The following is a 23,642-nucleotide window of genomic DNA, read 5'->3' on the forward strand; positions in this document are numbered from 1 at the left end:
TTTAAGGGATTTTTTTTTTTTTTTTTTTAGTATATATTGATTTCTGTCCCCCTGACAATCTCCTTGCTTCTCCGCTCCTTACACACACTAAAAAATAAGCTTCATGAAGTCCATAATTAAATGTTCAGTACTTAGATTCTGCCACCTGGCCCAGAGTAGGCACTAAATAGTTGCTGGGTGAATGAATGACACCCCTGTCTTTAGGGGTGTGTGTGTGTATGTGTGCACCTGCGGAGAAGAGGTATAGACATGTCTCAGTGGGGGTGTAGGTGTTCTTATCAGGTCTACTTCTCTCCATTGAATGCTTCTACCTCCTCTGGGGAGACCAAAATCAAAATTAGGCCCAGTTGGGATGCCTGGGTGGCTCAGCAGTTGAGTGCCTGCCTTCAACCCAGGGCATGATCCTGGAGTCCGGGAATCGAGTCCCACATCAGGCTCCCTGCATGGAGCCTGCCTCTCTGTGTGTCTCTAATGAATACGTAAAATCTTAAAAAAAAAAAAAAAAAAAAAAAGGCCCAGTAGTGCCCTTGCGGGGGTGGTAATACTCTGCACCAAGGAAATAGGCAAAGGAGGACTAAGATGGGAGTCTCACTTATTTCTGCTTATTTATTTGAAACACGTAGTAGCTCTTACCAGTTTACCAGGTACTGTCCTAAGCTGTTCAACAAATATTAACTTAGTGGGTGCAAATATTAATTTAGAGCTGTTGGCACAGGTTTAATTGATGTAACTTATCTCCACTCTCCAGAAAAAAACGCAACTCCCCTCTGCCGCTTTGGCCCGCCCCACACAACACCCCTACACCAGTTCCCTGTGCTCAAGCTCCGCTTCGGACTTTCTAGGGGGCTCTACGTCGTGTCAATCAAAGGCCAGAGGGGATTAACCCCAAAGATTCAGATGCAATGAAACGCCAGGACACCTGCACCCCGATGTCTATAGCAGCAATGTCCACAATAGCCAAACTGTGGAAGGAGCCCCGGTGTCCATTGAAAGATGAATGGAGGGATCCCTGAGTGGCGCATCGGTTTGGCGCCTGCCTTTGGCCCAGGGCGCGATCCTGGAGACCCGGGATCGAATCCCACGTCGGGCTCCCGGTGCATGGAGCCTGCTTCTCCCTCTACCTGTGTCTCTGCCTCTCTCTCTCTCTCTCTCTCTCTCTCTCTGTGACTATCATAAAATAAAAATAAAAATTAAAAAAAATTGAAAAAAAGAAAGAAGAATGGATAAAGAAGATGTGGTTTATGTATACAATGGAATATTACTCAACCATTAGAAACTACAAATACCCACCATTTGCTTCGACGTGGATGGAACTGGAGGGTATGTATGATGCTGAGTGAAGTAAGTCAGTCGGAGAAGGAGAAACATATGTTCTCATTCATTTGGGGAATATAAATAATAGTGAAAGGGAATAGAAGGGAAGGGAGAAGAAATGGGTAGGAAATATCAGGGAGGGAGACAGAACATGAGAGACTCCTAACTCTGGGAAATGAACTAGGGGTGGTGGAAGGGAGGAGGGCGGGGGTGGGGGGGAGTGGGTGACGGGCACTGGGGGGGGCACTGGACGGGATGAGCACTGGGTGTTATGCTATATGTTGGCAAATTGAACACCAATAAAAAATAAATTTATTTTAAAAAAAATCTGGTAAAATGCTCAACCTACAGCCTGGTAAACTATATGTACTAAATAAATGTCAGTCACTGAGAAAGAAAGAAAAAAAAAAATCAAAGGCCAGAACCGGGGAAGGCCAGCGGCACCGGCGGCGGGAAGTTTGAACGTTCTGGCACCGCCCCATATGCGAACGGGCCAATCAGCGTCCCGCCACCCCAGCAACCGCCGCTCTGCCGCGGTTCCATCTCCAGGCAGAATCCGGATCCCTCGGGCCAATAGCGGCTTAGAGGGGCGGGGCGTGTGCGTGCGCACGCGCACCCCGCCCCCACTCGGAGACGCCCCTCTAGGCCGCGTAAGGCTGTGGTGACGAACTCTCGCTCCCGTAGCGACCCAGGTGACTGAAAACGCGGGAAAACGCCGCTAGTCGGCCACGGCCGGGGTGGGAACGCCACTTGGTGAGGGCTGCGATCGTGGGTGTGTGTGGTTGGCAATGGCGGAGAGAGGAGCCGTGCAGGCCCCGCCCCGTCCTCCAGCCAGAAGCAACCACCCCCACGTGGAGGACGGGAGGCGGGGCGAGTGGATTCAGTGATGTAGCTCGGAAGTCCCGGGTCAAAACCACCCGGGGTGTTAAAAACAAGCCGGCCCGGCCCTCGCAGCCGTGCGCCTCAGCCCAGAAGTTCTGGGCTCTGCCCGCGCCCAGAAGTCCTGAGTGGATTTGCGTCCCTGCGCACCCCGACCCCGGCCTCCCCGCCCCTGAACTGACTTCGTCTTCTGCACCCACAGAGCCTCCGAGGCCATGGCCTCCGTCCGAGCGACCCCAGGCAGGACGCCGCAGGGCCCGCGGCCCCAGGCAGCCTTGGCCACCTGTTCCAGCCCAGCCCCCGTGCAGGGCCACGGGGAGGCCGAGGAGGAGGAGGAGGAGGAGGAGCAGGAGCCAGCGGAGGTCTCAGGGCGGCCATGCGGGAGCTTGGATCCCAAGAGCGGGGCGCCGGTTTGACCGTCGGGATGCTGGAATAAATGGGCTGGAAAGGGCTAGCTAGTCGCTGCCTCTGCTCAGTTACACACTGACTGAATGGGGGGTGATGATGCCTATCTCAGGGATTAGATAAAATGATTAAAATTAAGCAGGACGTGACATAACCCTGCACTTACCGGCAGTTCAAGCCTGTTCCCCCCCCCCCCCCCCCCCCCCCCCGGGACAGATCCATCTGTGCATCCTGTGGAATTCAGGATACTTAGGCATTGCCTATTATGACACCAGTGACTCCACCATCCACTTCATGCCAGATGCTCCGGACAACGAGAGTCTCAAGCTTCTCCAGAGAGGTGGGGGCAGAGGCCTGAGTTCCTCTACTTTGGGACTGAATGTATATTTCATTCCCGTATCTTCACTTGACTCCATCTATTTTAGCAATTCACTCCTAGAGGCTCTCTGTGTCATTTATAGAAATGCATTTCATTATTCAACGAACGTTTATTACATGTTTACAGTGTATCAGGTGCTGGAGATACAGTCCCAGGCAAACCAGTCATGTCTGTCCTTCAGAGGTTTATAGTTTAGTGACATCTCCAGGCCACTTCTCTTCCCTCCTGCCACCCTGCCCATCTTACTACTCTTTTCCAAAACTTCATGCCTGCTCCTACCTATGCTGCCAATGTGCAGAGCACTCCTTACTTTTAGAGAGAAGAAGTGAGGGTGTTTTGTTTGTTTGTTTGTTTTGAGGAGGGGCTTGGAAGAGAGAGATAATAAGGGGAGGGCTATGGGCTCCCCTCTTAGAGGATAAGGATCCTTTAACTCATTTGGTCTCCTTTCTCCTCCTAAGTATTGGATGAAATCAATCCCCGGTCTATTGTTACGACTGCCAAACAAGATGAGAATATGACTCAGTTTCTAGGGAAGCTTGGTAAGGACTGGGTGAGGGGGAAAAATGAAAATGGGGAAAGACTAATCTGTGGAATATTCCAGGAGGCTAAAGGGTCTTGGAGGGAGCTACAGCCAGGAGGCTAGAATTGGGTGAGCTCAGAGTGGGACAGAAGCAGGGGACTGAGATGTCCAGACTGATGGCCCTTTCTTTGCTTCCCCTACAGCATCCCAGGAGCACAGCAAGCCTAAGAGACCTGAAATCATATTTCTGCCAAGTGTGGATTTTGGTACTTCTTTGCTTTGCCCAGCTCCCCATCCCAGCTTCCCTACCCTTTCTCCTTACTCCAGCCCCATCATCAGAAGTCTCCCCCAGCCTTATCTCATCCCAACCCTTTGTGTTCTCCAAGCCCCATAACCAGTGTCTTTAAGATCTCTCCTGCTCTCTACCCTTTAATAACCTGAATCCTAGTGAAATTTCCACATAGACACGTCTAGGGATGAGGGCCTTCCATGAGAAAGAGTGGTGACATTTTGTGGATAGCTTGGATTGTTGGAATTTTCACTTTTAAGACAAATCCCCTTGTCCCTTAAAAAAAGAAAGAAAAGAGGGATCCCTGGGTGGCGCAGCGGTTTGGCGCTTGCCTTTGGCTCAGGGCGCGATCCTGGAGACCTGGGATCGAATCCCACGTCGGGCTCCCGGTGCATGGAGCCTGCTTCTCTCTCTGCCTGTGTCTCTGCCTCTCTCTCTCTCTCTGTGTGACTATCATAAATAAATTAAAAAAAAAACTTAAAAAAAAAAAAAAGAAAGAAAAATGAAAAAAAAAAAAGAAAGAAGAAAGAAAGGAAGGAAGGAAGGAAAGAAGGAAGGAAGAAAAAGGCTGACTCTGATGATCCCTAAGGCACTAACATAAGCTTCCCAGGCTTGCAGAAAGAATAGGGAATGTTCTTTCCTAATTAGATGTTAAGACAATAGTTAATATGATCTTTTTGACTACAAATCTCAAATTCCAAATAGATATCCTACCTTCCTGAGTCACTTATTTTTCTCAGGTTGTGCTCTGAGCCAAAGATCTTTATATTAAATGTAAAAATAAAGAGATTTAGATGGAGTCTGAAGATTTGGTTCTTGTTTCAGCTTTCCATTAGCTGCCTGTGGCAGCTTGGTCACATCATCTCTCTTGCTTCTATTGTCTTGTTCTTAAAATGGGGTGGAAAATTGGGGCTACATGACCTTTCCCTCCTATGCCTCCCCCCAAATAGGCCTGGAGATAAGCAAACAGCGCCTCCTTTCAGGAAACTACACCTTCATTCCCTACTCCATGACTACCACTGAGAAAATCCTCTTCCTTTCCTCCATTATTCCCTTTGACTGCCTCCTCACGGTGAGAAAGGTCCTGGGAGATGAGGGTTGGGATGCAGCAGGATGGAGAAATCCATTCCTAGGGTTGAGTCCTGGGAGATACTCGTCCAGTCCTGGAAAATAATAGCTTCCCCTGGCATTATCCACCCTCGAGGACATTGGAATTGACCTCAACTCCATTCCCGATCCCCTCCCAGGTTCGGGCACTTGGAGGGCTGCTCAAGTTCCTGGGTCGAAGAAGAATTGGGGTTGAACTGGAAGACTATAACATCAGCGTCCCCATCCTGGGCTTTAAGAAATTTGTATTGTAGGTGATTTACTCTAACCTCAAGCAAAGTTAGGTGGGATTGGGAGGCCTGAATAGTAAGACAGGGTTAGGGGTGGGGGAGTGGGTAGTGACCCATCAGGTAAAGTGCTCTAGGACACACAAGAGCACCTGAAGGGGGTGGAGCTCTGGGGAGAATACTGAGAGGAGTGGAATCTAGCAGTGAATTCACACTGCCCCTACGCCATCCACCTTCCCTTCTGCTTGTTTTCTGTCCTCAGGACCCATCTGGTGAGCATAGATCAAGACACATACAGGTAAGGGGAAGCAGGCTGTTGTCTCGTGGGAGGGAGAAGGATTAAGTTTAATGCTCTAATAATCCTAATGAGGCTCCAGTTTCTTTAATCCTGGGGTTATTAAAGTCTGTCTCCTTGAAGTAAAGGAAGAGAGAGTGAGGATAAAGGAAGAAAATCACAAAGGTGCCAAATAGGTATCCTACCTTCCCGAGTCATTTATCCTGAAGAGAAAAATGGAAGCAGAGAGGAGTGTGGGACAGACCTTACAACAACCCTTGATCTCGGAGTGCGTTCCCCACCTCCATTCCATTTTCTCAATTCCCTTTAAAAACCCAAGGTACCAGGACACCTGGGTGGCTCAGTGGCTGAGCATCTGCCTTTGGCTCAGGGCATGATCCAGGCGTCCTAGGATCAAGTCCCACATAGGGCTCCCTTCAGGGAGCCTGCTTCTCCCTCTGCCTATGTCTCTGCCTCTCTGTGTCTCTCATGAATAAATAAATAAAATCTTAAAAAAAAAAAACAAAAAAACAAAAAAAAACAAGGTACCCCATTTCTCCCTGACAGTGTTCTGCAGATATTTAAGAGTGAGCCCCATCCCTCGGTGTACAAAGTGGCCAGCGGGCTGAAGGAGGGGCTCAGCCTCTTTGGTAGGTATGTCCCTTCCTTCATCCCACACTACAAAGCCTGCCAGAAAAGCGGCTGCCTCCAAATATGTGTCCCAGCCCCTCTCTTTCCACTTCACTCCCACTGCCAGATGTCTCTTCCATTCCAGTCCAGCTGTCTTATCATCTTTGTACCCTCCCTGAGCTTGGGCATCTCCCCTCACCCACCATTGTCCAGTGTCATTTGCATATCATCACTGACTTTGCCAATTCTATGTTTGTTCCTTGGGCTTGTATGGATGTTTCTGCCAGTCGTGCACCTGTCCAAGCCCTGTGTATAGAGGAGAGTTACATAACTGCATAACTGCATGTTTTATTGGCACTGAGTCTTTATCAATTGTCTCTGGCTTTAGGGTATAGTAGGGACATCGCCCCAAGTTTCCACATGGTTTTACTGTGCATATCTCAGTGGATTGTGTCTAATGTTTACATATATGTGTTGAGCTCTTTGTTGAATCCAACTACAACCACTCTGTGTATTTTTTTGGCTGACTGCTCCTGTGAGTACCCATTCCTCCCCTAAGCCCATGTAAGGTAATCCTGGCTCAGACTTGTGGCCAGGCGCTGGCTTTAGCTGCCTTTGTGTCCTGTATCTGGGGAACGCCCCCAGGTCAGCCTGCCCAACACCTGAAACCTCTGGCCCAGATGCCTTGGTTTATACACATCCACACATTCCTTTCCCTGCCCCTGCCTTGTAACAAACTTGCTCCCTGCCCTTGCTTTTCCCCACAGGAATCCTCAACAGATGCCGCTGTAAGTGGGGAGAGAAGCTGCTCAGGTGAGTCTCACCTGCCATAGGCTCATGCATGCAGTCTACGAGCTCACCACACACCACTCCATCTAGTAGTAATAAAAACAACTGCTATTTCTCAAATGCTAGCTAAATGCATTTAATCCTTACAACAACCCCATGTGGTAGCTAGTATTATCCTCATTTGATGTTGTCAGCACAGATACACATATGCCCATTGGTCATACAGACTTGCATACACAGGCAACAGAAACAGCCACAGAATACTAATGCATACGTGGTGGTATCTTTTTTTTATTGAAGTGTAGTTGATAAACACTAGTTTCAGGTATACAACATAGTGATTCAACATTTATACACATTATGAAGTGATCACAATAAATCTAGCTGCCATCTGTCACATGCAAAGTTGCTACAATATTGTTAACTATTTCTTAGGCTGTATATTGTCTTTTTTTTTTTAATAACTAGAAGTTTCTACCTCATATGGTAGGGCTGTATATTTTTAAAGATTTTAAAATTTTAAGTACAGTATACCCCTCATTGTGGGGCTTGAACTCACAACCCCAAGATCAAGTCACCTGTTATACCAACTGAGCCAGCCAGGCACCCCATATGGTACTATCTTTATTTTTTATTTTTTTAAAAGATTTTATTTATTTATTCATGAGAGAGAGACACACACACACACAGAGGCAGAGACACAGGCAGAGGGAGAAGCAGGCTCCATGCAGGGAGCTCGATGTGGGACTCGATCCCGGGACTCCAGGATTGCACCCTGGGCTGAAGGCAGGCGCTAAACCGCTGAGCCACCCGGGGATCCCTTATGGTACTATCTTTAATTATAAAAACCATACTTCAAATTTGAGCTATTCTTAAAAAAATTTTTTTGAGCTATTCTCTAATGACTTTCAAAATTGTGTCTCTAGCTCTGACCTCCATATGTGGAATGCTCACTGCATATCATCACCACTTGTAATTTCCATAGGCAGTTCAAACTCAAAGCATCTAAACTGATGCCCACTGGGCCTGTTCCCCTTCCTGCATCCTTTTTGTCTGGCTAATGGCATTGCTTGCAATACTGTTTCTCAAGCACTGAATCTTGGATTGATGCTTCTCCATCATCCTTCATATTCAATTATTCACTAAGGCCTATTGATTCCACCCTGAAATGTCTTTCAGCCATCTCTCTCCACTGCTAATTCTGGCTCTAATCATTTCCAATCTGGAGCATTGCAGTCACCTTTGAATTGGTCTCTCTGCCTCTAATCTCTTCTTTTTCTAATCTGCCCTTCATTCCAAAATACTTGTCATTCTAAAATGGATCTCTATTTTGGAGATGCACTCCACTTTTTTCTTAAACCTTAAGTAGAAACAAAATAACAAACCTCAGGAGGCTTCCCCATTCCCTGTCAGATGAGCATCAGCATCTTTAGCCATATGATGTTCAGGGCCCCTCCCATTCACCTCAACTTAAATTTCCAGGATTATCTTCCCAGCCCTGCCTAAATCCCTCCTCACTGGACCCACCTTATATTCTGGTCGTTTGGGCCATTTTCTACCATGGAAATACACCATGCCTGTGTTTATGCAGTTCCTTCTATGAAAGATTTTTCCCTTGTTCTTCACTTGTCAGAATCTGTCCTCCTCTTCAAGGTGGCAAGCCCTCTGTCACCTGTTCGGGGAAACTTTCACAGGCACCTGGAAGCAGACTGACCTGCACCTTCCTGCGTGCTTAGTGCCTGTTTATGTTTCCTGGCTGCACTGTTCCATTAGGTTGGAGTCAGCGGTCAGTGAACCTGCTCACTCATATCTGTGAGCTCCATACAGTGGTCATGTCTGTTAATGTCGGTGTCTAGCACATGGCCTTGGATGTAGTAGCACCCAGCGAGTGAGCACGGTACACAGATGCAAGCACATTGGTCCCATTGTCTCTACAAGCTCAGAGCTGAAGGCTTTGCTAGCCCACAGATGCACAATTCTTTCTTCACCTCATGTGCCCTGCACTTTGTGTCTTTTGGCAGTTAATTTAGGATAATGTCTGAGGTTGTCTCCAGGTAATTGGGATGAGTTAATTACCCTCGCATTCTACAGGTGCAGATCTCTCATCTCAGCCAGTGATGAGAGCAAAAGAATTCTTAGAGAAGAACAGAGTTAAATGCAGAAAGGAATGCCAATCCCCCAGGTAGGATCCAGTAGGGCATGGACTCATAACCTGAATTATGAACTAGGGGTCCAATTGGCCTACAGCAGGACGGGGCACCAGGAAGGTGACTGGATGTCACAGTGTGCTCTGAAAAGCACTGCCCTAGTAGTCTGGAGACCTGAGTTGGAGACCCAGCTATACTTCTTACTAGCACAGTAACTTTGGACAAGCTGCTTATTCTCTAAGGGCTTCATTTTCTCGGCTGTAAAATTAGGAGATTTAGCTTGATTACGATATCTGGCACTAGCAGTACATGAGTCAGAAATATCTCAGGATTTTACAAGATAGATGGCTTGGTGAAGGTTGTGCTTTCCAGAATGGGGACAGGTATTCACAGTCTGGCCTACATTGCTGCAGGTGGAGCTGTCTGTGGCTGAGGAGCAGAGGTGCCTAAAACCCACCCTTGAATCCCACCCAGCCCTCCGCTTCACTCCCTGCGGTGTTCTAACCCAGGGTAACTGGCCTTAGGCTATAGTGTGAGATACATATCCTCAGGCCCCAGTGTCTCCTCAGGTTGCTTTATATAAAATAGCATGGCTAAATGTCCTGCTCTAATGCAGAAAAGAATTCATTGTCTCACAGGTCCTTGCAGAGTCACACTCTTCATAGCCATAGAGAGACAAGGACACTCAGACAAACCCAGATGAGAGATTTATTACCGTATACTAATTTAATTTAGTAGAAAATACCTCAGACACACAATAGTAGAAGTAATGATGATGATGATGATGATATAAACCTCTATGTTTGCACCTGCATATTTAAGAATATAACAATGTTACTAAAGGGGTGCCCTGCTGCTGGCTCAGTTGATAGAGCACGTGACTCTTGATCTTGGGGTTGTGAGTTCAAGCCCCACGATGGGCATAGAGCTTACTTAAAAAGGTTGGGGAGGGGGTCGCTGGGTGGCTCAATTGGTTGTCTGACTTTGACTCAGGTCATGATCTCAGGTCCTGGGATGGAGCCCTGCATCAGGCTCTTCACTTTGCAGGAAGGCTGTTTTTCCCCCTACCACTCCCCTTGTTCATGTGCGCACTCTCTCAGATAAATCAATAAATAAAAGTTTTAAAGAGTCTTAAAAAAAAAAGACAATGTTATTGACACCTCTTAAGTGTCCCTTCCCAACCCTTTCTTCTCTGCAGAAGTGACCATTATCATGAATTGAGGACTTATCATTCCCCATGGAATGGTTATATACTTTTACAGAACAGGAAAAGATGTCTGTACTGTCACACCCAGAGACACTTACAGCCAAATGCAGATAAACTCATGCTGACTCACCCTGTCTTACTCAGCCGCAGAGAGAGCTAGAATGTTGGCACACAAATACCTCAATATGCTGCTCTCCGTCTAAATATTGACAAGCTCTGTCGCATATCCACATGGAGTGACACATGGTCACATCCATCAAAACCACGATAAACAGAGTCATGCTCACATGCAGAGATTTTTAGTGAATATGTGTAAACATACCCATGTGGATAGGACACTGTACTTGCCAGTACAGATACATTTCACCCCAATCCCCAGGGACTTCCAAACACACATTTTTCACAAATTGAAATCAAGACAATGATGAGAACAGATGTAACTTCTGGTCCCTCCCTACTTCATCCCTCACTTCCAGGCTGTGGTTCACACGTCCAACTCAGGATCTGGAAGAGCTAAATTCTCGGCTGGATGTCATTCAGTTTTTCCTCCTACCTCAGAATCTGGACATGGCTCAAATGCTGCATCGGCTTCTGGGTCATATCAAGAATGTGCCTGTGAGCCCAGGCCAGGGCAGGGAGGTAGGGAAGGAGCACTGGGATTCTTGGGGGCATTAGAATGGAGGAGAGAAGACAGCGGCCATCCCCTTGTCTGACTGTAGCTGATTCTGAAACGCATGAAGCTGTCCCACACCAAGACCAGTGATTGGCAGGTTCTGTACAAGGTAAGGCTCCCCTTCAAAACCCAGAGTTCCAAGTTAAGCCCCTCAGCAGGCGATCCAGGCCCTTTGCACTTTACTCACCAGGTCCGATTTTATCTCAACACTTGAACAACAACAACTTTGTATCATAGAAATTATAAAAAATATTTAGAATAATATAACAAACCCCTACATGCCCACCATGCAGCCTGAACACTTTGGCTCATACCAATCTTGTTTCATGTACATCTTCTCCCTCTTTCCCCTCTCTGGATTATTTTGAAGCAATTCCAGCCATCATATCATTTCACCCATAACTATTTCAGTATAATTTCTAAAAGAAAATTACTTTTTTCTTTTAAAGATTTTATTTATTAATTCATGAGAGACAGACACACACACAGAGGCAGAGACACAGGCAGATAGAGAAGCAGGCTCCATGCAAGGAGCCTGATGCGAGATGTGATCCCGGTAATCCGGGATCAGGCCCTGAGCTGAAGGCAGGTGCTCAACTGCTGAGCCACCCAGGTGTCCCAAGAAAATTACTTTTGGGGCAGCCTGGTGGCGCAGTGTTTTAGCGCCACCTTCGGCCCAGGGCCTGATCCTGGGGCCAGGGATCCGGTCCCATGTTGGGCTCCCTGCATGGAGCCTGCTTCTCCCTCTGCCTGTCTCTGCCTATCTGTGTGTGTGTGTGTCTCGTGAATAAATAAATGAAATCTTAAAAAAAAAAAAAAAAGAAAGAAAATTACTTTTTTTTTGAAAATTACTTTTAAAAAAGAACAATACCATGATCTTACTAACAGCACAGCTCTTGAATATCATCAATTATCTGATGTTCACATTTCTAATCCTCTTAAATGTCATCATTTTTTAAAAATTACTTTTTGTTTAATTAGAGTGCAAATGTGTTCAACATATGGTGATGGGATGATGTCTCTTGAAGCCTCCTCTGTGGGTTCCTTTTCATTTCACTGTTCTCTCTCCATCTCTACCTGCATCTTTAGCTCTCTTTCTTCCCTTGCAAGTTATGTGGTGAAGAAGCTGGATTGTTTCTCCAGTAGAGTTTTCCTTAACCTGGATTTTGAAGATTACATTTCTATAAATTAACAGTTGAATCTAGAAGATTGAGCAAATCCAAGTTTGATTTTTTCAATACTGTTTTATAAGTGGAAGAATATAATGCCTTATATGTCTGTCTCTCCTTTTGCGATGTTAGCAGCTTTTGATATTTGATACTGAAGTTCCTTAGGGATTGCAAGGTCATGTTATTCCATCATTCTTTCCCCATGTATTTTATTCAGAATGTTTTCTGTAAAGAGAAGCTTCCTCTCAACTGCCTTTTGGTTACCCAGTGGTACATTTCATATTAAAGAAATTGCTTGATTTCCCCCCCACCTTCACTTACCAGCTCTCTGCATGTAGGAAATTATTAGTTCTCTAACATCCTCCAAGGTAGCCAGTGTGTTTTTTGTTGCTGTTTTTATATCATCACAAACTCAGATTTACACATGTGTTTCAATCCACGGCATTTTAAATCTTTATACGTGTTCAGATTATTTCCTCTGTGGCCGATGGGAGCCTCTTCATGTTGGTTTCTGAGTCCTTTTAAACATGACCCCAGTAGGTGTCCCCACTTGATAGTTTCTCTCCTGCTCTCTGGTTTGACGCTATGTACCAGATATATCATTTACATCTACTGCTTCTTTTTTTAAATTTTATTTATTTAAGTAATCTCTACACCCAATATGGGGTTCAAACTCACAACCCTGAGATCAAGAGTTGCATGTTCTACTGACTGAGCCAGCCAGGCGCCCCTACATCTGGTTCTGAACCAGAACCAGACATTTCTCCAAAGATCCCCGACTCCTTTTAGTAAAAAATAGTATTTCTCTATTACAGTTTGAATACCAGAGGGTGCACAGCATGTTTTTTTTATTGCTTTAAAGGCTTTTCTGCAAACAGATTTAGGATTTTTATTTATTTTTTTTAATTTTATTTATTTATGATAGTCACACAGAGAGAGAGAGAGGCAGAGACATAGGCAGAGGGAGAAGCAGGCTCCATGCACTGGGAGCCCGACGTGGGATTCGATCCCGGGTCTCCAGGATCACGCCCTGGGCCAAAGGCAGGCGCCAAACCGCTGCGCCACCCAGGGATCCCTAGGATTTTTAAAAAGTAAAATATGGGAACGCCTGGGTGGTTCACTCAGCGGTTGAGCATCTGCCTTTGGCTCAGGGCCTGATCCCAGGATCCAGGATTGGGTCCCACATTGAGCTCCTTGCGTGGATCCTGCTTCTCCCTCTGCCTGGGTCTGTCTGTCTGTCTCTCTCATGAATAAATAAATAAAATCTTTTTAAAAAAGTAAAATACATAATAAATTGGTACTGATATCAACAATTTAAATTCAGAAGCACAGGGATCCCTGGGTGGTGCAGTGGTTTAGCGCCTGCCTTTGGCCCAGGGTGCGATCCTGGAGACCCGGGATCAAATCCCATGTCGGGCTCCCGGTGCATGTAGCCTGCTTCTCCCTCTGCCTGTGTCTCTGCCTCTCTCTGTGTGTGTGTGTGACTATCATAAATAAATAAAAATTAAAAAAATAAATTCAGAAGCACAGGGTTCTTACCTTGTATATTCCTTTACTATCCTCTTCAACATCCCTTCTTCCATAGTGGAATTCTGGTTCTCAATAACACTAGGAATGGTAAGATTAGAATATCACTCATTTGCCTTTTCTTATATTACTTCCACAACAATCTTAGTAGGAGTACCAGCACTACTACCGATGATATTGTTATTGAAAGTAATTTAAGATTTTTGGGGATGAAGAGGGAAGTTCTTTTTGTCCTCACTAAGGATAGAGTCAAATTACTGTGTTTTAGTCACTTGGAATAGCTCCTCTCTGTGTGGTTGTGTCACTATCTGAATATACATTTACATTCATTTGTTTCATTCTGTTTTTGATTCTTAGAGACTGGGTTTTACAATTTAATTTACTTTTGTACTCGCTTCAGCAGCACATATACATTTTAATTTACTTGTATAATTATGTAAAATATTTACACAATTCCAAATGTAATCTCCCAAACAAGGAATAGGCAACTAATTCTAGTTTCTATCTTTTGCCCCTTTCTACCTATAGGTAACATTTTCTTTAAAAAAATGTTTTGAGGTTGGGATGCCTGGGTGCCTCAGCTGTTGAGTGCCTGCCTTTGGCTCAGGGTGTGATCCCGGGGTCCGGGATCAAGTCCCACATCAGGCTTCTTGTGGGGAGCCTGCTTCTCCCTCTGCCTGTGTCTCTGCCTGCCTCTTTCTCTCTTTCTCTCATAAATAAAATCTTTAAAAAGTTTTTTTGAGCTTTATCATTCTGTTTTGTTTTAATTTCTTATTTATTTTTTTAAAGATTCTATTCATTTATTCATGAGAGACACATGAATTCTTTTTTTTTAATTTTTAAAGATTTTTTAAATTTTTTTTAAGTTTTAAAGACTTTATTTATTTATCCATGAGAGACACAGAGAGAGAGAGAGAAGCAGAGACACAGGCAGAGGGAGAAGCAGGCTCCATGCAGGGAGCCTGATGTGGGACTTGATCTCAGGACTCCAGGATCATACCCTGGGCCAAAGGCAGGTGGCCAAACCGCTGAGCCACATAGGGATCCCGAATTCTTTTTTAAAAAACAATATAAGGGGCAGCCTGGGTGGCTCAGTGGTTTAGTGCCACCTTCAGTCCAGGGTGTGGTCCTGGGGACCTGGGATCAAGTCCCACGTCAGGCTCCCTGCATGGAATGGAGTCTGCTTTTCCCTCTGCCTGTGTTTCTGCCTCTCTCTCTCTCTCTTTCTCTGTGTGTGTCTCTCATGAATAAATAAATAAAATCTTTAAAAAAAAAAAAAAACAAGAAGTGAAGAAAAGCTGCAAAAATTGTACAGGGTGTTCTAATATACCTTTTCAACCAGCTTCTCTCTGTCTCCTCTCTCTTTTTAAGATTTTATTTATTTATTCATGAGAGACACAGAGAGGCAGAGACACAGGCAGAGGGAGAAGCAGGCTCCATGCAGGGAGCCCGATGTGGGACTTAATCCTGGGACTCCAGGATCTGAGGGCAGATGCTCAACTGCTGAGCCACCCAGGCGCCCCTCAACCAGATTCTCTTAATGTTAACATCTAATTAAAAAAATGTTAACATCTTATATAATCATAGTACAATTACCTTATAACTACTTAATTTCATGAGTTATAATGCAATGCTTATTTTTGCTCGGATTTCTCTAGTTTAGATCCTTGAGAGTTCTTCTGAGATTGACTTTTAATATGCCCAGATTGGCTTTTCAGATTCAGATAGGCTTCCCCCCCACCATTTTATTTATTTATTTGACACAGAGAGAGAGAAAGAGAGCACAAGCAGGGGGAGGGGCAGAGGGAGAGGGAGAAGCAGGCTCCCCACTGTGCAGGGTGCCTGATGTGGGGCTGTATCCCAGGATCCCAGGATCATGACCTGAGCTGAAGGCAGACACTTAACCAACTGAGCCACCTAGGGGCGCCCCTCAGATTGGCTTTTGAAATGCCCTTCTGACATGGCCCCCAGTTCATTTTTGAGCATCTTCTAACTTTCCAGCACTACAAGATGCTGCTCCAGGCTCATCTTGTAGTTTCCTTGCCCCAGCCCTGGAATCAACCATTTCTCCAAGAAGTCCTGGTTACTCTTTTTGAAGAATAGTATTAGAAACCAAGATCTGGACACTAGATGTGGTTATTGCTACTGGGGTATCTGTCAGTTCTTCTCACCACAGACAGAGCTAAGAAATAAATGTATATAGGGAACCCTGGGTGGCGCAGCGGTTTAGCGCCTGCCTTTGGCCCGGGGCGCGATCCTGGAGACCTGGGATCGAATCCCACGTCGGGCTCCCGGTGCATGGAGCCTGCTTCTCCCTCTGCCTGTGTCTCTGCCTCTCTCTCTCTCTCTGTGACTATCATAAATAAATAAAAATTAAAAAAAAAATAAAAAAAAGAAATAAATGTATGTAATGTCTTAAATGCATGCTAACCCATGCATTCATATCCATGTTCCTGAATCCATCTATCTATATATTAAACAACCCGTAAGTTCATACTCATACCTCTGATCCCAGGTCAATGCCAAGTGTCTTCCTCTTTTCCTCATTTGTAACTTCCTTCTCCAACAGTGAGAAACTTGCTTCTCCTTATCTATAGCAGGTTTATTTGAACATGAACAGGTATATGTAACTATTTGTATATTCCATTGCCACTACTTAACATTGATCCTCTGTTTCAGCCAGGGTGGGCTATGCATTTGGGCACTCTGCTGAGGAAACTCACTGTGTTCTGCTCAGTATAGTGTGGTGCTTAAAAGCCAGATACCTGGGTTCAAATCCCAGCTCTTTTATTTACTCTCTGTGAGACCTGGAGCAAATTGTGTTATTTCTTTGTGCTTCAGGTTGCTTGTCTGTAAAATGGAGATAATGCTAGTCCCTATCTCCTAAGATTATTTTAAGAAGCTAATGAAATTAACATATGTGAAGAGTTTAGAACATTGCCTGTCCCTTAGTGAGCATTCAGAAAGTGTTAGCTCTTCTTATTCCTACTGCTATTTATCCGTGCTCTTGCTCTCAACCAGAATACCCTCCTTCCTTTGAATAGCCTTAATCATTTCATGACCCAATTCATTTCCCTTTCTTTTCTTTTTTCTTTTATTTTATTTTTCCTTTCTTTTCTTTTTCTTTCTTTCTTTCTCTTTCTTTTTTTTTCTTTATTTTCTTTTCTTCTTTCTTTCTTTCTTTCTTTCTTTCTTTCTTTCTTTCTTTCGAGAGAGAGAGAGCGGGTGCGGAGGGCCATCCATGCACATGTGCCCCTGTGAAGGTGGGAGGGGAAGGCAGAGGGAGAAAGAGAATCTCAAGTAGGCTCCACACCCAGTGTGGAACCTGACTTGGGTTTCAATCCCAGGACCCCGAGATCATGACCTGAGCTGAACTCAAGAGTCAAACACCCAATTGACTGAGCCACCCGGGGCGCCTCATTTCCTTTTCTCTGTAAAGATCTCCCCAACGATGTTAGCCTTTATTAGTCTTATTCTCTGAACTTCCTTACTAATTTTTAAAAAGATGTTATTTATTTATTCATGAAAGACATGGAGAGAGAGAGGCAGAGACACAGGCAGAGGGAGAAGCAGGCTCCATGCAGGGAGCCCCATGTGGGACTTGATCCCAGGACTCCAGGATCATGCCCTGAGCCGAAGGCAGACGCTCAACCCCTGAGCCACCCAGGCATCCCTTCCTTACTAATTTTAGTCAGTTCCATAACTTGATCAGTCTGTTTTGTGGGTAGGCATTGTTTATGTTGCTCGTTTGTTATCATCAGGGCTGGATTATAAGCCCTTTTATTTATATGCTTTGTATGTGCTCTGCTTCTGAGTAAAGCTCAGTAGGTGTCTGTCTTAACTTGGGCTTCACCCTGGGGACTTAGCTGTCAGTGGCTCTCGCTCCTTCTTTCCTCCTGCTCCCTCACCCCAGTGCTGTATTGCCTCTTCTGCTCAAGTACTTTCCTGCCTATCTCTTGCCCCGTTTTTTTCTCCTTCCTCAACATGAAATTCTCTCCTTTATTAAGGCACCTATCACTTTATTTTGAAATCCTGTGGGTTTGTTTCTTCTCCCTCAACAGACTATGAGCTCATGTGGGATGGGGCCACATTCTAGTTCTTTGTGGCCTCACTACTGTGTGGAGTGCCTGACACAGAGTTTTACAGATGCCATTTCCTTGCTTACTATTTCTTCTTTGCCCTTGAGACCTTGTGTCTTTCTTATTGTTCTCCCCTGATGCTGTCTGTTCTCCTCAGTCCGTCCCTGTCCCCTCGCCTCAGCCCACCTTCTGTCCACTTCTGCTGTAGACTGTGTATAGTGCCCTGGGCCTGAGGGATGCCTGCCGCTCCCTGCCCCAGTCTATCCAGCTCTTTCAGGACATCGCCCAAGAGTTCTCTGATGACTTGCACCATATTGCCAGCCTCATTGGGAAGGTGGTGAGTGGAAGAAAGAGGCAGAGCCCCTGGGGACCCAGGGGAGGGAGGTGGGATTGGCAGATGGAGGAAGCCTGGGCTCTGGGGAACATGGCGAGAGCCATATCTGGGAGACGTTAAGGGTCACCTGGATGACCAAAGAATGGGATGGTGAGAGGAGGTGGCAGGATATCAGAGATGCATTTGGAGAGTTAGAGTTAAAGCAGGAGATGCAGGGAGAACAGGGGTGCAAGGAGAGGTGAGGGACTGGACTTCAGATGATTCTGGGCAATGAGCAACTGGATTTTTTATCTCCTCAGGTGGACTTTGAGGGCAGTCTTGCTGAAAATCACTTCACAGTCCTCCCCAACATAGATCCTGACATTGATGAGAGTGAGTGTTGGGTGTGCAGCTGGGCCTGTGAGCCCAGTGATTGGGGACCATCATCAGTAGGTGGCCACTACAACTGGGGATAACCATGGCCAACAGGGCAGGAACCTTGCTTTTGATACCCACATGTCTTTTACCCTCCTAGAAAAACGAAGGCTAATGGGACTTCCCAGTTTCCTCACTGAGGTGGCCCGGAAGGAGCTAGAGAATCTGGACTCCCGTATTCCTTCATGCAGTGTCATCTACATCCCTCTGGTGAGGGCAGAAATGTGGGCATAACCCCCATGGATCTTTTATGGGAGATATTAAGCTTATGAAGGACACACTGCTAGATAAGAAAAACTCCTAGAGAAGTCTGAAGAATATGAACACCCTATGATAGCTTTAGGCCCCTGAGGGAAGCCCTGGAGAATACAGGGATCTCTGGCATCTTCCAAAGAGATAGGGTGCCCAGTACTTTACTCCCTGTCTTATCTCCTCTTCACTTTCCTCAGATTGGCTTCCTTCTCTCTATTCCCCGCCTGCCTTCCATGGCAGAGGCCAGTGACTTTGAGATTGAAGGACTGGACTTCATGGTAAGACCCTTGACCTCTGTAGTGGAGTGCTAATAGAAATAAGTCCGCAGCTGAGAGAGGGCTGTATTCTATCAGCACTGCCCAATGAGGGATGTCTCTGCTATAGTTTTACTTTGATCTTTACCAGCTCTAAGATAAATGGGAAAAAAAGTCAGGGTGGGAAAGAAATGAAAGACCTGTTCTCTGAAAACTATAAAACCTTGATGAAAGAAATTGAAGATGACACAAAGAAATGGAAAGACATTGCATACTCTGGAGTTAGAAAAACAAATATTGTTAAAATGCCTATACTACCCAAAGCAATCTACAGATTTAATGCAATCCCCCACCAAAATACCAACAGTATTTTTCACGGAACTAGCAGAAACCATTCTAAAATGTATATGGAACATAAAAGACTCAAAATAGCCAAAGCAGTCTTGAAAAAAAAAAAAAAAAAAAAAACAACTGGAGGTATCACAATTCCAGAGTTCAAATTATATTACAAAGTTGTAGTAATCAAAACAGTATGATGCTAGCACAAAAATAGACACATAGATCAATGGACAGAACAGAGAGCCCAGAAATAATCCCACTAATATATAGTCAATCTTTTTTTTAAAGGATTTTATTTATTGGGGTGTGTGGGTGGCTAAGTTGATTAAGTATTTGCCTTTGACTCAGGTCATGATCTCAGGATCTCAGGATCCTTGGATTGAACCCCATGTCAGACTCCTTGCTCAGTGAAGAGTGCTACTCCTTTCTGTCTGCCCTTCCTGCCCCACTTCTGTGCGTGCATGTGCATACTCTGTCTCCCTCTCTCTCTCTTTCTCAAATAATAATTAAAATAAGGCTGCCCTGGTCAATTAATCTTTGACAAAGCAGGAAAGAATACGCTGTAGGGAAAAGCCTGTCTCTTCAACAATGGTGTTGAGAAAATAGGACAGTTACATACAAAAGAATGTGTGTTGAACCTACTTAAGATTCTCTCTCCCTCTGTGCTCCTTCTCCCCTGCCCTATTCTCTCTCTCTCCCTCTCTCTCTCTCTCTCAAAAAAAAAAAAAGAATGAATATTTAAGAGAGAAACTTATAAAGAAAATAAGGAATTGATTCCCAGAAAAGTCAGAAGAGAGGTTAATTTTAAGGAGTCGGAGAGGGGTGTGATTAGGATGGTTCTCTGGAGTAGCCACCAAAATTTTAGTTTTTTAACCAACTTTATGACCTACGTGGTTGATTACAAGGGTATTTGCCTCATTGTAATTCCTTAAGGTATACATTTGTTTTATGTAATTTCCTATGTCTATTTTTATTATTTTTTAAAAGATTTTATTATTTTATTTATTCATGAGAGACACAGAGAGAGAGAGGCAGGGACATGGGCAGAGGGAGAAGCAGGATCCCTGCAGGAAGCCTGATGTGGGACTCGATCCCGGGACCCCAGGATCATGCCCTGGGCCAAAGGCAGATGCTCAACCTTTGAGCCACCCAGGCGTCCCTGTCTGCTGTTTTTAAATAAAAAGGTTTCTTTTTTCTTTTTTTTTTTTTTTACAAGAAAAAAAGAAGTCAGGCTGGGGCTGAAGGGGGTGTTAGAGGAGATGGAGATGAAGGATGCAAAGCCCACTTGAGCTCTTGTTTCCAGTTTCTGTCAGAGGGGAAGCTGCACTATCGTAGTGCTCGAACCAAGGAGCTGGACGCACTGCTGGGGGACCTGCACTGTGACATCCGGGGTGAGGAGAAGCAAAGTCTTGAGGGGAGTGACCAGCTCAGAGGCTCATTTCTTCCTGCTCTTTCACTTGGGCTCTGCACCTTTTCCTCTGAATGTCTCGGGGTGACTCAGTATCTGCAAGCCTCTTTCCAGGGCTCTCTGCTGGCTTCTCTGCCTCTTCTTCATTTTCCCCTGGAGCTGATGCCTGGCTCCCTCCCCGCCCCCACCACCCCTAGACCAGGAGACCCTGCTGATGCACCAGCTGCAGTGTCAGGTGCTGGCACGGGCTGCTGTCTTCACCCGGGTGTTGGACCTGGCCTCCCGCCTGGACGTCCTGCTGGCTCTTGCCAGTGCTGCCCGCGACTATGGCTACTCAAGACCCCGTTACTCACCCCAACTCCTCGGGGTCCGGATCCAGAATGGCAGGTAAAAGCAGCAGGGGGTGGAAGCAGGGGCACATGGAGCCCAAAGGCCCTATCTTCCGGTGGCTTGGTTCATCTAGATCCACAGGCCATGTGTGAGGGAACTTTCTACCCACTGCAGACATCCTCTGATGGAACTCTGTGCCCGAACCTTCGTGCCCAACTCTGCAGAATGTGGTGGGGACAGAGGGAGAGTCAAAGTCATCACTGGACCCAACTCCTCAGGGAAGAGCATATACCTCAAACAGGTGAGGAGAATCCCGGCACACTAGGCCTCTGGCATCTTCTGCATTGTCTCCATCTCCCACTGGCCTGCAGACACAGGTTCCTGCAACTCCTCCCTGGTGTTCCAACCCGACCCGTCATGGAAAGACGATGGTGCACACCCCCTGCTCCTCACATGTCCTCATCCTTTACCTGAGGGAGAGTCGTGCTCTAACGGGTCTCTCTGTGGCCTGAAAGCCTCTCCTCACCTCTCGATAAGTCCATGCTGTCCCCAAGTGTGCCTCTGCCCACGCCCCCACCCTCTCGCCTGATTCTAAAGAGAGCTGAGGGGGCCATCCTCTTCTGTTAAGTGGTGTCCATCCCTCCTTGATCTGTAATTCACCCCTCAGCCTCGCCTCACCTTCACCATGGCCCATACCACCAGGTGCCAGACCCTGTCTCCTCCATATTTAGGTAGGCTTGATCACATTCATGGCCCTAGTGGGCAGCTTTGTGCCAGCAGAGGAAGCCGAAATTGGAGCTGTAGATGCCATCTTCACGCGAATCCATAGCTGTGAATCCATCTCACTGGGCCTCTCCACCTTCATGATCGACCTCAACCAGGTCAAAGGGAGCAAAGGGGGGTGGGACTGGGGGAGGGTGTTAACGAGGAAGGAACTCTATCCTTGAAAAACGATCAGAACCAAAAAACATTCCCTCTGCTGCATGCTTCTCCATTAGGGGCAGGGAGCACCGAGTTCAGAGACTGGGAGAATCAATACCAGAAAACTTTACTGAACCTTTGCTCTGCATGAGGCATTGTTGGCAAAGAAGGGATGCACAAAACGAGTCTCGCCAGTCCAGACGGGTGGACACACATACAGCGGCTTCCCTCACAGGCAGACTGTGGTCAGCGGGTTCCTTACAGGCCTTGAGTACTACTGAAACTCTGCCTTTCCACCCGCTGCCCAGCAGGTAGCGAAGGCAGTAAACAATGCCACCAAGCAGTCCCTGGTCCTCATTGATGAATTTGGAAAGGGAACTAACACGGTGAGGAGACAAACTGATGAGAAGCCAAGGAGAGGAGGACAAAGGGGCGTGAGGGTGACGCTGGGCCACGGGAGAGGAGTGGGCGTGTGTGGGCAGAAAAGAAACAGAGAAGTGCAAGATGGGGTCGGCTAGGGCAGGTGGACAGGTGAACACGGGGGTGCCTGTGCTTCAGTACCCTGATGCCTGCCCTGTGCGCAGGTGGACGGGTTGGCACTCCTAGCTGCCGTGCTTCGACACTGGCTGGCACTTGGACCCACGTGCCCCCACATCTTTGTGGCCACCAACTTTCTGAGCCTTGTTCAGCTCCAGCTGCTGCCACAGGGACCCCTTGTGCAATATTTGGTAAGGATACCTATCCAGCTCTCTAGGGATCCCTCAGAGGAGCAGTTGCCAGAATCCAAAACAGACTCCTCCATTAGAACGGGGGTGCCCGGAGCACAATACTGCATCCTTCCTCTCTCTCGCTCTCCACAGGGATTGGCCAAGGGTTTCAGGGCCAGATGCAGAGTGATTGATGATACTCTGTCCCCTTCTGTCTCTTTTAAGACCATGGAGACCTGTGAGGATGGGGACGACCTCGTTTTCTTCTATCAGGTGTGTGACGGTTTGGCCAAGGCCAGCCATGCCTCCCACACAGCTGCCCAGGCTGGACTTCCTGACCAACTCCTTACTCGTGGCAAGGAGGTGAGATCCAGAGGTCAAACCCTCCATCAGGGCTCCCTACTGTTGTCCCTGCTCCTCTCAGGGGCCTGGGTTTCTGGGTCCATGGGACTTCTGATCCTTATTTCTGGTTCTCTTACCCACCTTCCCCACCCCCACCCCCTTCTTATCACTAGGTCTCAGATTTGATCCGCAGTGGGAAACCCATCAAGCCTGTCAAGGAGTTGCTAAAGGAGAAGCAAATGGAAAAGTGAGTGTGTGGCCCAGTGTCTTGGTTCTTTCCAGAATGTTCTGCAGCTCTTCTCCCCTTTCAGGACCCCAGACAGCCTCTTTGCCCTTCAAACACCCATGATTTGTTCCCAAAATCCCTAAATTGTCCTGGGGCCCTGGGCCGCAGCCTCTCTCCTACTGCCTGGGGACTCAGTTTTCTATTCTGCCATAAATAAATCCCACTGTCCTCTTTCCCATCAGTTGCCAGATGTTAGTGGATAAATTTCTGAAGCTGGATTTGGAAGATCCCAACTTGGACCTGGACCTTTTCATGAGTCAGGAAGTGCTGCCTGCTGGCACTGCCATCCTCTGAGACCCCTTCCTTGGCCCTGCTGCATACACTCTAGCTGTTTCCTCATCTCCCTCGGACCCACAGTTCTGTTTTCCTGGAAATTTTGTTCCATGTTGGGAATAAAGTTGACTTCAGAGAATGTTATTGTTTCTTTAACCCAGCTAATA

The 23,642-nt window shown here is 46.4% G+C and overlaps 1 protein-coding gene across 6 annotated transcripts; it reads left to right on the plus strand.

Moving 5' to 3' along the window:
* The first annotated feature begins 1,881 nt into the window (after positions 1 to 1,881).
* MSH5 (mutS homolog 5) lies at positions 1,882 to 23,614 on the plus strand. Of its 6 annotated transcripts, none has more exons than XM_038553556.1 (25): positions 1,882 to 2,006; positions 2,396 to 2,555; positions 2,815 to 2,938; positions 3,436 to 3,516; positions 3,701 to 3,763; positions 4,737 to 4,858; positions 5,034 to 5,143; positions 5,383 to 5,418; positions 5,962 to 6,044; positions 6,792 to 6,837; positions 10,644 to 10,806; positions 10,887 to 10,949; positions 17,824 to 17,952; positions 18,249 to 18,321; positions 18,464 to 18,573; positions 18,813 to 18,893; positions 20,512 to 20,599; positions 20,814 to 21,003; positions 21,121 to 21,247; positions 21,678 to 21,827; positions 22,179 to 22,253; positions 22,452 to 22,595; positions 22,848 to 22,937; positions 23,090 to 23,163; positions 23,385 to 23,614. In XM_038553556.1, exons 2-25 carry the CDS (start codon positions 2,409 to 2,411, stop codon positions 23,494 to 23,496), a joined length of 2,481 nt encoding a protein of 826 aa, XP_038409484.1. In that variant the 5' UTR covers positions 1,882 to 2,006; positions 2,396 to 2,408; the 3' UTR covers positions 23,497 to 23,614. The 6 variants fall into 6 exon arrangements, 5 of the variants coding, with proteins under 5 accessions (XP_038409484.1, XP_038409485.1, XP_038409486.1 ...); XM_038553554.1 differs by having other exon boundaries at positions 1,883 to 2,006; positions 22,800 to 22,937; XM_038553555.1 differs by having other exon boundaries at positions 1,883 to 2,006; positions 10,644 to 10,782; positions 22,800 to 22,937.
* The last annotated feature ends 28 nt before the right edge of the window (positions 23,615 to 23,642 follow it).

The sequence above is a fragment of the Canis lupus genome, chromosome 12 (assembly GCF_011100685.1).
Source record: "Canis lupus familiaris isolate Mischka breed German Shepherd chromosome 12, alternate assembly UU_Cfam_GSD_1.0, whole genome shotgun sequence".
Classification (NCBI taxonomy): domain Eukaryota; kingdom Metazoa; phylum Chordata; class Mammalia; order Carnivora; family Canidae; genus Canis; species Canis lupus.

Excerpts from the sequence above, each read along its gene's own strand:
- MSH5 (XM_038553554.1), top strand. The coding sequence starts at position 2,409 with ATGGCCTCCGTCCGAGCGACCCCAGGCAGGACGCCGCAGGGCCCGCGG. Across the intron at positions 4,859-5,033 it reads CCTTTGACTGCCTCCTCACG|GTTCGGGCACTTGGAGGGCT; the intron begins GTGAGAAAGGTC and ends ATCCCCTCCCAG. Across the intron at positions 20,600-20,813 it reads CCTGCACTGTGACATCCGGG|ACCAGGAGACCCTGCTGATG; the intron begins GTGAGGAGAAGC and ends CACCACCCCTAG.